Raw genomic sequence first — 12938 nt, forward strand, 5'->3', positions numbered from 1 at the left:
AGCTCATTAAATATTGTGATAGGAAAAGGAAGATCAATACCTTTTGTTTGATTCCACAAATTGAAGGGTCTCCAAGACCTTAGTCCAATGTATGCATTTTCAATATCATGATGTAAGAAAAGGAAAAGATGGTTTTGTGTGATGGGAGTTGAGGAGGTGGGTTATTGAGTTGGTTACAAGCTCTCTCTTCCTTTATCTTCTCTCCTCGTGATTACTTTCCCTCTCTCCCACTTTGGTATAACTCTCACTTCCTGTTCTTGTTTCTTTATCTATTGTCCCATTGCAATATCTAATTGGAGAGTGGAAAAGAGTAAGAGAGTGAGGATATGACATTGCTATAACTCTTGTGTGCCTTTCTCTCGTGTGTTTTGAGTGATGGTTTCTTTGTGAGATGGGTGTGTTTTCTTACATGTGTTGTGGCCAACGAGTGTACTTACAATCTCTTCTATGTCAATTTGAGGTTCATTTTGGTGCCATGGCAAGGTGATCTTCATTGGTGCACTAGTCAAGAAAGAGGTAACCACAAGATTTGCAAGAAAAAAAAATTGCATCCATCAAAGAGAAGATCTTCAAGTTGGTTTGCAACCTCAAGAAGAAGAGGTTTTCAAGAATCTAGAAGGGGCTTGATTCAACTATGAGTTCAATACATAAAGATGATGAAAAAGATGAAAGGACTTACGGAGAGGCGAGGTCTTCTTGAAGTTGTTCAAGCTCTTGCTACATATTGCCCATGTTCACCATGGTTGATGCATTGTTAACTAGAAATATCCCAAGGTTATGGGGCACTAGAGACATTGGGACACTCTAACCCTTGTGCCTCTTGATCAAACAATGATAGCAACTCCAAGTAGGGGTGATCTCTTTTGTCAACTGTTGTTGCTTCTCATCACTCCTGCTCCTCCTTTCCATGGATGTATTCTTTTCACCTCATATTTCCCTCGCCAACCAAGTCACATCCAATCCATCAAACACCAATCATTCCATTGCCCCTAGCCAACCCACACTTTCTATGCCCTCTACCCTTGTCTACAACACTATCACCAATGCTTCGCCCATTGCTCCTCTTGACCATATTTGTGGCACACGTTCCCTAGATGTTCGTGATGGTAATGAAGTTCAATCAAAAATGCCTTGATGCCTTGCCACATGGCATCAATTTAGTGTTTTCTCAATCCCTTGCTACTCTACTCACCTCATCCTCTCACCATCATGTGACACTTACATGCCTCTCCTTTATCCATACCCAAGAAAACCATCTTCTTTTATTTAAAGAGCCTTGATTATTAACCTTTCTAACAAATACATTGTCGGTGATTTATAAGCATATCTTCCTCTTATTCTAAATTCAATTCTTCTTTCACTAAGACCATCCTCACACACACACAACCCATTCCATAAATGTCATCTTTTCAATTTCCATTCTTTTGCCACTAATAAAACTACCTTCCTTTCCCTTTTCAATATACATTTTTCTGAGTGGGAGATCTCCAATGTAATACCCTTTGCAAGGCTGTACTTTATTTTTTATATGTTTTCGAATTCTATTTTAATGCTCCACAACACAGTTTCTTTTGAACTCATATTAAGTGTGATATCCCTCCTTGTGTCCAAATTCATGGAAAACCCTACCTTTTGTGTTTTTGTGATATGTTTTTATATCATGTACTTTACTTAGGCTACATGACCTGATTGTGCTATTTGTTTTGGTGAGATGTGTTTTGGTTTCCTTTCTCTCCAAGCAAAATAAAGGCAATTTAGATTGGAAGACGAATACCAAAGAAGGTGAAGATAAAGACTTGCTCGAGCTAATCATCATTCTTCCTCACTTTGTTCGTGGGGCCACTTTACACTTGAGTGCCAAAGGAATGACAACCACCAAGTATGTGCAAAAATGAAGGCATCAAAAATTACTCATAGTAGAAACATTCTTTGTATAGTGACTCATTGCAATTGTAATTCTTGTCAAAATAATATATGAAGCAATGTGAAAGCATGGACCCAAATGTCATAAAATATTGTGATACGAAAATGAAGGTTAAGACCTTTTGTTTCATTCCATAAATTAAAGGGTTTTCAAAACTTGTCTAAAGTCTGAATTTTCAATATCATAATGTCAGAAGAGGAAAAATGTGGTTTTGTGCTGTGGAATTTGAGGTGGTGGGTTATTGAGTTGGTCACAACCTCTCTCTTCCTTTTATCTTCTCTCCTCGGTTCCTTTCCCTCTCTTGAAATAACTGCAATCTTCCTTGGCCCCTCTCAAGCACTGCTGATCTTTTTAATTAGCATTGTCATTTGTTCTCCTCTTTCTCTCAATCCTGAATTGCAGTCGTTTTGTTCTTCTATTGTACTAATTAGGTGCACCTAAAAATATTATACATACCCTAAAATTAATGTCAATGACACTCATGGTACAAAGGCAACCATTTGGAACACTAGCCACTTTATTGGCTCAATGACAAGGGCTTTGCATTACCTTGGCCTTATAAGGCCCTTGCAATGGTGGATGCTGCACTGTTACAAAATTCAGAGGCATATCCTCAATTACTACATGACACATGATGACTCCATTTTTCAAACTAAACGCTGATTATTAGAACATAGTATTCATATATAAGCTTCAAGCTTTTTTTGGACAATGACGAATTATCACAGTCAATACGTCGTCCAGAGGTAAGACCTAACTCACTCACAACATGGTAGAAGAACAGCAAGCCTAGCTAAGAGCAAGACAAAGAGACTACGATAAAGACGCCAAGCTGTCCAAGATATGGGATACTAAAGGTCAACAATTTTGAATTGAAATTTTTCAAAACAGTATCCATACATGGAAAATTAATTATTCTTCATGCAATACTTCAAGCACAGAGCAACTGCATTTATTTGCTACTTTCACATCTATTAGAAAATACACAGATCTTTGGATGCAATCAAGGGAACGAATTATCCAGTGTTCACTTTTAAGTGACCATATGATACAATAAATTCCACTGCCACTTAATTTTCCTCTCTAGCAAATGGCTGAGGAGCATTGCAACCATTAATATAATGTTACATGCAAGTTTACAAGGTAGACTGGACTATCAAACCATACATTCTATTATGAAGGGAATAATCCACTTACTTCTAAAAAGTGGTCACAGGAAACACCTATTGAAGGTTCCAGAACTGATAACATTAAGTCACCTCACAACAGAATGGAACTAAGATTGAGTTGTCCACTTGAAGAGCTTATCTGTGTGATCTCCAAGCTACAGATCTATCACCTTCAAGTCCTCCTGTAAGAAAGCTTCTGTGACTGCACAAATCCAGTAAAAATGTTTATGCTAGTAAGTTCTGTGTTCAGCACTGATACCATGGAGGGACATGAAATTTGGCCATGAAAGTACAAGCAAGCAAAGAGAAGTCCTTAGCCAAACTTCGAGCAAATACTCACTGCCACTCTATCCCTACAAAAGTAAAAATAAAACAAGCTGGAGGACCCCACTGACATTGCAATAAAGTGACCCTCAAAGGCCAGAAATAAGCCTTCCTAAGAAACATGCAGAACACAAATCTTGCCGAACAACACTAAACAAATCGAGCTTTGTGACACAGCTTCAAAAATACGTTTCTCCAAGTAGGCTTATACTCATGACTTATTAGGCTGTCACCCACTACATATAACCACAGCAACTTGACCACTATATTTCTCACATTTCTGAATACAAACAAATACTACAGCTTATATCTTCAACCATTGCAATCCATTGATCGAGGTTTTGAAGCTGAAAATTTTTCAAATGTGTATATATGACAAATCGCCTGGACTCGGGCATTTTTGGCATTCTGTCTTACAGAACAAACCTCATGTTACTAGGCTTGCCACTTGGAGAATGAGCCAAGCCATGCACAACTCTTGCCACATATATGGTCAATCACCTTGACTTAGGACATTTGCGGCATTCTGTCTTATAGAACAAACCTCATGTTACTAGACTTGGTGCATGAGCCATACACAATTTTTGCCACTTCTAAGAACCCATATTACTCAAAAACATTCTCATGACTTGAGCATATGAGAGCTGCTGATGAATGACTGGATCATATTTGTGGACTCAAACCAAGTAGTCTGCAATTGGCTGTAGAGAGTAACAGCCCTCATGTTTGACGGAGCCTCATATATGAGCTAGATTTTCTCCCACACCTCAGAAGATGTCCCACAAGAGGTGACCTCCCGTAGGACTTCCTTCCAGAGACACTAAAGAAGCAGTAAGTATGCTTTGGTATCATTTCTATCCCAGTCTAGGACTGCTTCCTCAAAGTTCTCTCCACCCCAATCGAATGGAAAAGATGGGTCATCAAGGACGAGAGTTAGAACTTGAAACAATATAACAGAGGTACTTCTGCACAAGCCAAGCTTTCACTGCACTCCAAGTTAGATGGTCAGGGCCTTTGAAGCTTCTCATCTGTGTTACAGCATGGAGGAGCCACTGATAGACAACGGTTTTAGAGAGAATAAGTGGGTTACTAAACCCAAAAATGCAGGTTCAACAGTTCAAACAAGAGATACTAGTTCAAATCGAGAGAGAGGAACAGTATGTGAAGTGAGTGTAGCTAATGGAGGCACCAAAACTAGCATCCATGAACCTTTCCTCAGGTGTGTTAAGTAGGTCAGAAAACCACAATTTAAAAAATCATAAAAGACAAGTAATTAATGGCAAACAAAAGTGGTCTACACAAAGGTGAAAAACAGCTACATAAAATACGGAACGTCAAGTGCTGAGTCCGACCATGGCAGGGCTGATCAAATCCCAAGGTATAACTGTAAAATGCAGGGACCAGGATACAGCAGGGCAGAAATCAGTCAAACAGCAGCTGACAGATGTCAGGCAACCAGGAAATGATGCACCCAGGCAGCCGAATAGTAGCAAGAGTAAAACACAAGGTTTGAACAGATGAGCAAGGTGTAGTAGACCTGAAACAGCAGTCAACAACAGCAGAAGGAAGCAAAATCAAGATGCTTGGGCTCTTATACCATGTCAGACAGACATGGAGCAACAAAAGAAAATGCTGAAGCTGCTGTATAGACAGTGAACTGAACAAAAGAACAAAAATGCATGAACTCCAGAAATAGAACCCATATACCAAAGCATGAGAATGCGCACAACCACAGGTTGTGGGCGACCAGCCGAGTGCTCCCAGAATTCCTCTCTCTAGCAGGATGTTGTGTGCATGAATGACTCCAAGTACACAGAGGAGATAAAGTCTATAAAAAGGCTGAGAAGGAGCCACAAGAGAATTAGGTCAACCAACAACTGAAAGGGCCAAACATGCAGGTCAGCCAGGGGGGGAAATGACCCACCCATACAGTAGCTTATACGCCTATCCATTGCAATAAAAGTCCTTTCACATTTCTCATTCCACTGACATACCCCTCTTGAAACATTGGAAGCAACCCCGGTTGCATGTAATTAAGATCCAAGATAGCATACCAATTGACAAATACGTATGGACAAGCAACTAAGCAACACTACATGTACTGCCAATATCCAATTATCAAAATGGTAGTCACTAAACTAATAAACAACCAAGCACAATTGTACAAACACAAGCGTCCACAACACTAAGCATAGAAGTCTCAAAACTCAAATATTGTCACACAACATGGTGTAGGGAATCTGAAAGATCTCCAAGCAACCTCTGCATATCTGAGCAAATTTGCACCAAGTAGAAACACCGCCCTCTTCCCTTGAGCATCGAGCAATTCTTCAAAACTACACTGTGTTGTACCTATTTCAGCCCCAACTAGGGCAGCTTAACTGAACTTCTTTCAGCCCCAAGAAAGGTGGGTTCCAGCTGAAATGTGCAACAGCTAAGGTGAATCTGTGAAGTCATCATCTTCTAAATCAATCCCTCTTTGTCTCATCCATTTACTAGCTGCTCAACACATAAACAATGACCTTTCTTACGATAAAACTAATGGACACCCAAACAGTCCCACTTTGTTCCCCATGCTTTTGCTGTTTCTCACACAAATAATTACTCTTTACACCACAATACGATTCAATTATCCTCTGATCAGTTAGTTCCTTTTTAACCTTAATACATTTGCCATCAGTTGCTCCAATCAACCATGGATTCGCGTGACAAAAATTGATGGGAAACTTCATGCATGCTCTTAAACATCTGACATGGTGCCCCAGATAGTACCAAACCAGAATTTACAAAACCCATTATCATACAGGACCAACCCCAGTAACTTGCATACCAAAGTGTGTTGCAGTGACTCCTAACTATCCAGACATACCAATTTGCCTTCCCTGCTGCACAGAAGTGTTACCATGCCTGGAATTACCCAGTCTGCGTTACACCCCAAGCATATTCCCTGGCAAACCTTGTGCAACAGGCTGAAAGCAAACAGATTGATCCCCCTTGCATTTTAAGAGTTACCCAAGGTACTACCGACTATAACCTGAAAAGCTGCACCCTTGCCAAAGTACCCTGAAAGTGCCAAAGGATGTGGAATAATCAGCTGTCCAAGTTGTGCATGCTGAAAACTTTTGCTATTACCATGCAACTCAGCACTTGCACAAAATTCGATTGTTGGAATGGATTCTATATATATTTGGCATACCTGTAGTATGTCCTTGAGAAACATCCCTTGTAGGCAAATATATTGCTGAATTGAAGGTCCCTATACATTCAGCATTACTGGTGCCAATGCATGCAATGCCTTTGATTGGGAAGATCCCCCATGAGCCTCACTAGGCTGTTTAGAACACCAAACGACCTTTTCCCCTTTAACATTGGGAACTAACTCCATAGATTCAGCACACTATGTTGCTGAATTCACTGTTACAATGTCATGATAGCCCTTACCAATTGTGCCCTTAACATTGCATTATCATCCCAAATATGTGGCCCTTGCTTCAGTGCATGTGAATGGGCTGCATGCTCATTATTCCCATTGATTGTATGATGTCCCATAGCATTCCCTGCACTTGACGACTCAAAAGCATGCGATGGGTCCCTATCAACAGGGGATTCTTGTTGCTCACTCATTGTACCACTATTATGTGAAATTTTCACATTGACAGTTGTCAGCCCCAAAGCTCCGGGGCCCCTTGTAGTATTTCTTAATTATTACTGGAAAAAAATCCAAATCAAATGCATAAGGCTGGATTTCCACCAATTCCTCATAACACAACCGATCCACAGGTGCTCTTTACCCCTTCATTGTTGGATTCTAACCAACTCTAGACTATTCCACCTGAATACTTCAGCCTACCAAATATTAGAAAGTACATCCAGCAATCAAACTCAAATTCCTAAAGCATTCCTAAGGTTAACCTGTTGTTACGTCCCTCGACATCCGAATGGGCGCTGGTCACAATGGTCAAGTGACTTACTGTGGATGCACTAAGGGCACTTTAGGGTTAGGGCAGCCAAGTCCTATTTATAGGAATCAAGGCCCTATTGTGCACATTCATTGTGTGATCACCACTCTTGGACTCTTGGCCCATTGGTTAACACATCCATACATGGGGATGGTGTGGGCTAGCGATATTGAACACCAACCCTTGGAATGTGGTCATGACCCAGAGTGCTACTAGCTCCCAAGTTTGGGGGTGAGCTCCTTGGCTCTATGGCTAGGAGGTGAGCCTAATGTCCAGTCTCTTTTATTTGTGGATATGGCTTGTCTCGTGTGCATGTTGGATCCTAGGGGAATGTTTTATTGGTATCAAAGAGCCACCTGCAATTAGACGCAAGATCCAATGATCTACAAAAAAACACTTTTGCTCATGGAACCGTGATGGTTCATGCTTGACAAGTACACCTTTATCTTGTTAAAGGTGGTATGGGACTCCACCACCGACAGCAGCGTGCATAGGGGGCACATGTTGCGGGTGGTGAGTATGATGGCAAGGTATGTTTCTTGTCCAGTACTCATGCTCGGGTTTTGTGTTAGAGCGATGTTTGTGCACAAGGATTTTTAGTGGTTCTAACTATTGGAGTCCGAGGAACTGTCACTCCAAAGCTATGGCAAACCATCGTTGAAAGCTAAAACTTTGTAGCCCGAATAAGCATCAAAATATTGATTGGTAGTAATTTTTGTCGATTTAATATTAATGTTATTGTTGCCATTAATTTTAATGTTATTGTGGCATTAAATGTTACTATGATTTTAACATTTGATATTTGCTATTAGTTTTAAGCTTGACATAGTGTTTAATATTAGGACAAGATTTCACCATTATTATTATGTCAAGAAAAGGAAAACACCCAGAATCTCATTGTGGAGAGAGAAAGACTCGGAATCAATCAGGGAGAGAGACTAATGGAGAGAGAGAGAGAGAGAGAGTGTGTGTGTGTGTGTGTGTGTGGTGTTGTTGACTAGCAATCATGATGTTGATGGGCCAACTCCTAACACGCCAAGGTGGCCAAAGAGAGAGAGAGAGAGAGGCATTGCCTACTAAGTATCCATCCTTGGGCGATGCCCATGGCATTGACTACAGGACGACGACTCCGACCTAGATGTTGGCCGACATGGTAGGGGCAACTCTGACGAAGGCTATACGACTGTTTGTCAATCGGGCCCTTCCATGTGGAAAGAAGGGGGGGCTAACATGTTCAGCCTATGTGGCCTGGAGATTGGTGATTTGGGGGCTACGAGGCTATGATAGGCACAAAGACTTTAATCTCTCCAATTCTTCATTTCACACTGGAGTCAATCTCACCCGAGTTATTTCTCTTTCTTCACTTCATAATTCTTTTCATTTTTCCTGTAAGGTTTAATATTGAAAAGAAGCAAGCTCACTAAGCTGCCCCCTTGCTCCTTTTTTTTTTGAACTGGACAGGTTTGCATTTAATGCAGCCTGTTTACAATCCTGTTACCATCAGCACCCTACCTGCAGCCTATCTACAATCCTGTTCCCATCAGCATCTGGCCTCTCTCTCAATTCTATCAGCACATATTCTCTCATGCTCTCTCGCTCTCTCTATCTTCTTCTTTGCTCTCTGTTTATACATTCTCTATCGCCATCATGGATTCCAGCAGTGTATCTCCTTTCGATGTACTTGTTCCTACCAAACCTAAACACATGGAGCATGCCCATCCAGCTTCTCTTGAACCCTAACCACGAGCAGCATCATGAAGCATATTCTTCTTCAAATCTGATGGAGATTGGTCGCTTGTGGTGATTCTTCAAGATCAAGTCAAGAACGTGCAACCAGTTGGATGAGCTACGCACTCCCCATTTTTCATTTGTGCCCATAGCCGTGGGGACATTGCCTCTTCAGTTCCTCTACTTTATCCCTTAAGGGAAGAAAAATGAATTTGATGAGACGAGCACTCATTCATGGCTGGTTAAATGGACAACAAATTTTGATTTATATCAACTTGATGATGCCCAACATATTGGGTAGATACAAATCATATTACACACGAAGGCGTATGCTTGTTAGTGGGCGAGGCTACACCCTGTGATAGTGCTATCCTGGTCCCACGGGTCTGTGACATAAATCCGCACAAGTAACATGGTTCGTGGGCACACAGCACCATGTCGCGTCTTGAACACGCAGCAGAAGCCACCTTGCAAGATATGCCAAGAAGATGCAATTTCGCGTCACAGCATGCACCCTCCGCCTTGTGTCGCATCACAGGCCGTCACGCCGTTGATATCCCTCCTACATCACGGCTTGCTCACAACATGCGTAACGCATTTGTCTAACTGGCATTGGGGTAACTTAGTGCTTAAAGTCGCCGGATTGCGTCACGAAAGAGTTTCAGGCTCACAAAGATCCACTTTCAACCATCTTGGACCATGGTGCCACAAGGGCGACATGGGTCAATCCCACCTCTCCTCATAAGTCTCAACTCCTACAAGTCATGTCAACTTGAACTCGGAGCAGAGGGCCGAGCTGCCTTGCTCAAAATGAGAGCCCTACACGTTGGGAGACAAAAATGATGGTTGCTCCATGAGGCACAACCACCATGGAGGAGGGGGGGAGACATGGGGTTGCCCCAGCCTCACACTCCCTCCCCTCATACCTACCCCCCCTCGATCAAATTTGAGTCCACTCAAATTGAGTTGGTTCCCTACGAAAAAGACCGAGGTTAATCACCTTGAAAAGGGGTAGCATGAGGATTCATCAACCATACGGATGCCTTTGGCGCAAATTGCTCTAGAGCCGAGGCAGCGATTTCTTCGGACCGTTTGTAATACGGCCCAACACCCTCGCAAGATTCCCCAACTGCCTTGCATGGGGAAGAGCTCGCCTTGATGGCCAGATCTCTACCCACTGGCCACTAGTCCGAAATTGATTCAAAGACCAAAGACGATCACTTGCCCTCGTATGCTTCTCTCCTCCTTCAAATAGCTAAGGCGCTACCACCTGCTCCTACTTCCGCGTCAAAGACACAACTGCCACTTGCATCCTTGAGTTGTTTTGTGAACTTGAATCGAAGTTATCTCCCCCCTTTGTTCCTAGGCAAGTAGACTTGGTGTTGCTTTGACTAGGGCCTGAGCCACATCCCATTGTACACCTCGCACCGTACCCAAGAAGGGTTGCTTTTCCCTCAACAACCTAGGGCAAACCGCCTATGCATCGAATGCACAGACGGCTCCAAGCCTCTCACGGCGAGACTAGCTGTCCCATTGCAAAGACTCCACGGGAACGAGAGATCAACGCCATCGCCTCATGGATGGCTCTGCTTAGCAGAACTCCTATAGAAGCCTCCCACAATAGACCACAAGTGTTTCCCAACACATTGCAATTCGCCTTGGTTGGTTCCTGTAGTCGCTCTATCCCCTGCTCGTACTCCGAGGCCGAGATCAACTGCCCTTGCCTCATGAAGGGCTCCGCCCAGGAAATGCATCCACTCATACGGAGTCCAATTCTCCCGCACAAGCATCTTTACCCTTGTTTTTCAAGGAGACAAGTTTGAAATATGCTCCTGGGTCCCAATACCAGTCACAGCTCCATCCCCATCTCCGTCACGAATATGCTTCCGCACAAGCATACGGAGTCCAATTCTCCCGCACAAGCATCTTTACCCTTGTTTTTCAAGGAGACAAGTTTGAAATATGCTCCTGGGTCCCAATACTAGTCACAGCTCCATCCCCATCTCCGTCACGAAACAAATCCTTCAACTTCACATCAAGTCCCATACCCCGCTGCGTTGCGTCCAAACCTGTACATGTTGCACCCTCCTAGTTTCCACCTTGGGTCCGAAACACCTTGGCTTCCACGTAGTCGGGCTGAGTCCTGGGCCTAGTTTCTTTAAGCTCGCCCCAGGTACACGAGCATCCACTCTTCCGGCCTTCTCATGGGCCTTCATCGGTCCACTTCTCTTCTCCCTTCTTTCCACATCCCTTGGCCATTCGTTTATTCTCGTGGCTCCACAAGTCTTCCCGCGCATCTCACTATGCCCCGTCTCGATCCTGTTCCTTCGTCCCTGGATCCAAATTTTGCCCAATCCTTTGTATCGCTCGCCAGCTCTCGGCACTCTACGAGTCCTAGTCCCCCACCCTTCTCTTCATACGGCCCATCCTTATACTCACTGCTCTGCGAGTGTCCACCCTTTTCATTCCCATCCGCCTGGTTTCTTTATCCTTGCCCTAGGTCCACGAGTCTTCACCCTCCATCCACCCGGTCCCTCGCCCTCTCTCAGCTTCACCATGGTGGCCATGGCAGACACCCGGTATCTTTATACTCCCCCCAAATCCACGAGTTTACCAAAACATGTCCCTCACCCTCTCTGGGCTTCACCGCAAATGAATGGCAACTAGCACGGTTTCTTTACTCACCCCAAGTTCACGAGTCTTCAACCTCCATCCACCCAGTCACTAAGGTGGTGCAACCAATTGTTGTCTATAGCATTTCACGGGCAAGGTATTCTTTGATTCATGCATGTGTCCTGAGTGTTGGCTTGATCCTCATTTGAATTAGATATCAACATTGCTAAATTGAATCAAAGCTACATAAGGGTCAAAACCTTATTATCTCTCTTTTTTTCAATTAAAGGAAAGCAGGTTGGCCAACATTTAATGTTGACTGATTAGCATAAAATACCTCAAATAAGCATCATAATAACCATAATAAAACACCTAAATAACCTAGTCATGCCCGCAACTCCTACATGAGCTGTGTAAACTACTAACACTCTCTAAAATCACAACTCACTCACACTCCCTCTTTGGCACTAGAGAGTTGTGAGGGATAACCGCATCACCTAGACTAGAAAGTAGCAAAGGAAGGGGCAGTCAAGCCCTTCCCTTGGTCTAAAGAAGTGGATCCCTGTCGTGCCTTGGACTTCCCCTTGGCTAGAGGATCATAGTCGAAGTCTGAGGAAAAGGATGACTCGTTGGGGGTGTCCGCATCCCGCTTCTTTTTCTCCCTCTACTTCTATGAGGCTGCTAACTCCTTGATGTCCTTCCGCAAGTATCCCTTCTTACCATAGTCATAACGTTGAGCCTTCGACTTCTTCTTCCTATCACTCCTCCCGGAAGCTATAAAGGCCTCACTGGAACTGCCACAATGAGATAGAAGCCTCTCTTGCAAATGCAAAGATGCCTCATACTCAAGTAGCATTGAGGACGTATGTGTAAAGCTCACAAGCATAGATGACATCTGCGCTTGCAAAGCATTGGCCACTATCAAACTTCAAGGGAAGCTTGTAGAGTACCATTCCCACTAGATGTGCCTCTGGAAGAGCAAACTGCATGTATCAAAGCTAGTCTTATACTTATGTAACATGAAGCAAAGATAACTGAAAGGCGTCCTTCAGCTTAAACTTCATCTGCTGAAGCTATCCATAAAGCGTCATTGCACGCATGGAGGAATGTGCCTCTTACGACATCCGAAGCTTCAACCATACTTCGAGAGATGTCTTATAGGAGGTAACCACCGGTATAACTTCTTTAGAAATACACCGAAGCATTGTAGAATACACACGT

General features: G+C 43.2%; 1 protein-coding gene across 1 annotated transcript in view; it reads right to left on the bottom strand.

The window, feature by feature from the left end:
* Positions 1–2994: 2994 nt before the first annotated feature.
* NDHO (NAD(P)H:plastoquinone dehydrogenase complex subunit O) overlaps positions 2995–12938 on the bottom strand; it is a 36407-nt gene continuing 26463 nt past the window's right edge. The window contains exon 6 of the mRNA XM_087664553.1: positions 2995–3295. Within this exon, the coding sequence (XP_087520679.1) occupies positions 3266–3295 (30 nt within the window). The 3' untranslated portion in view covers positions 2995–3265. The remainder of the gene's footprint in view (positions 3296–12938) is intronic.

The sequence above is a fragment of the Lygodium microphyllum genome, chromosome 23, assembly GCF_053477565.2.
Source record: "Lygodium microphyllum isolate KBCC chromosome 23, Lygodium_microphyllum_v1.1.10, whole genome shotgun sequence".
Classification (NCBI taxonomy): Eukaryota; Viridiplantae; Streptophyta; class Polypodiopsida; order Schizaeales; family Lygodiaceae; genus Lygodium; species Lygodium microphyllum.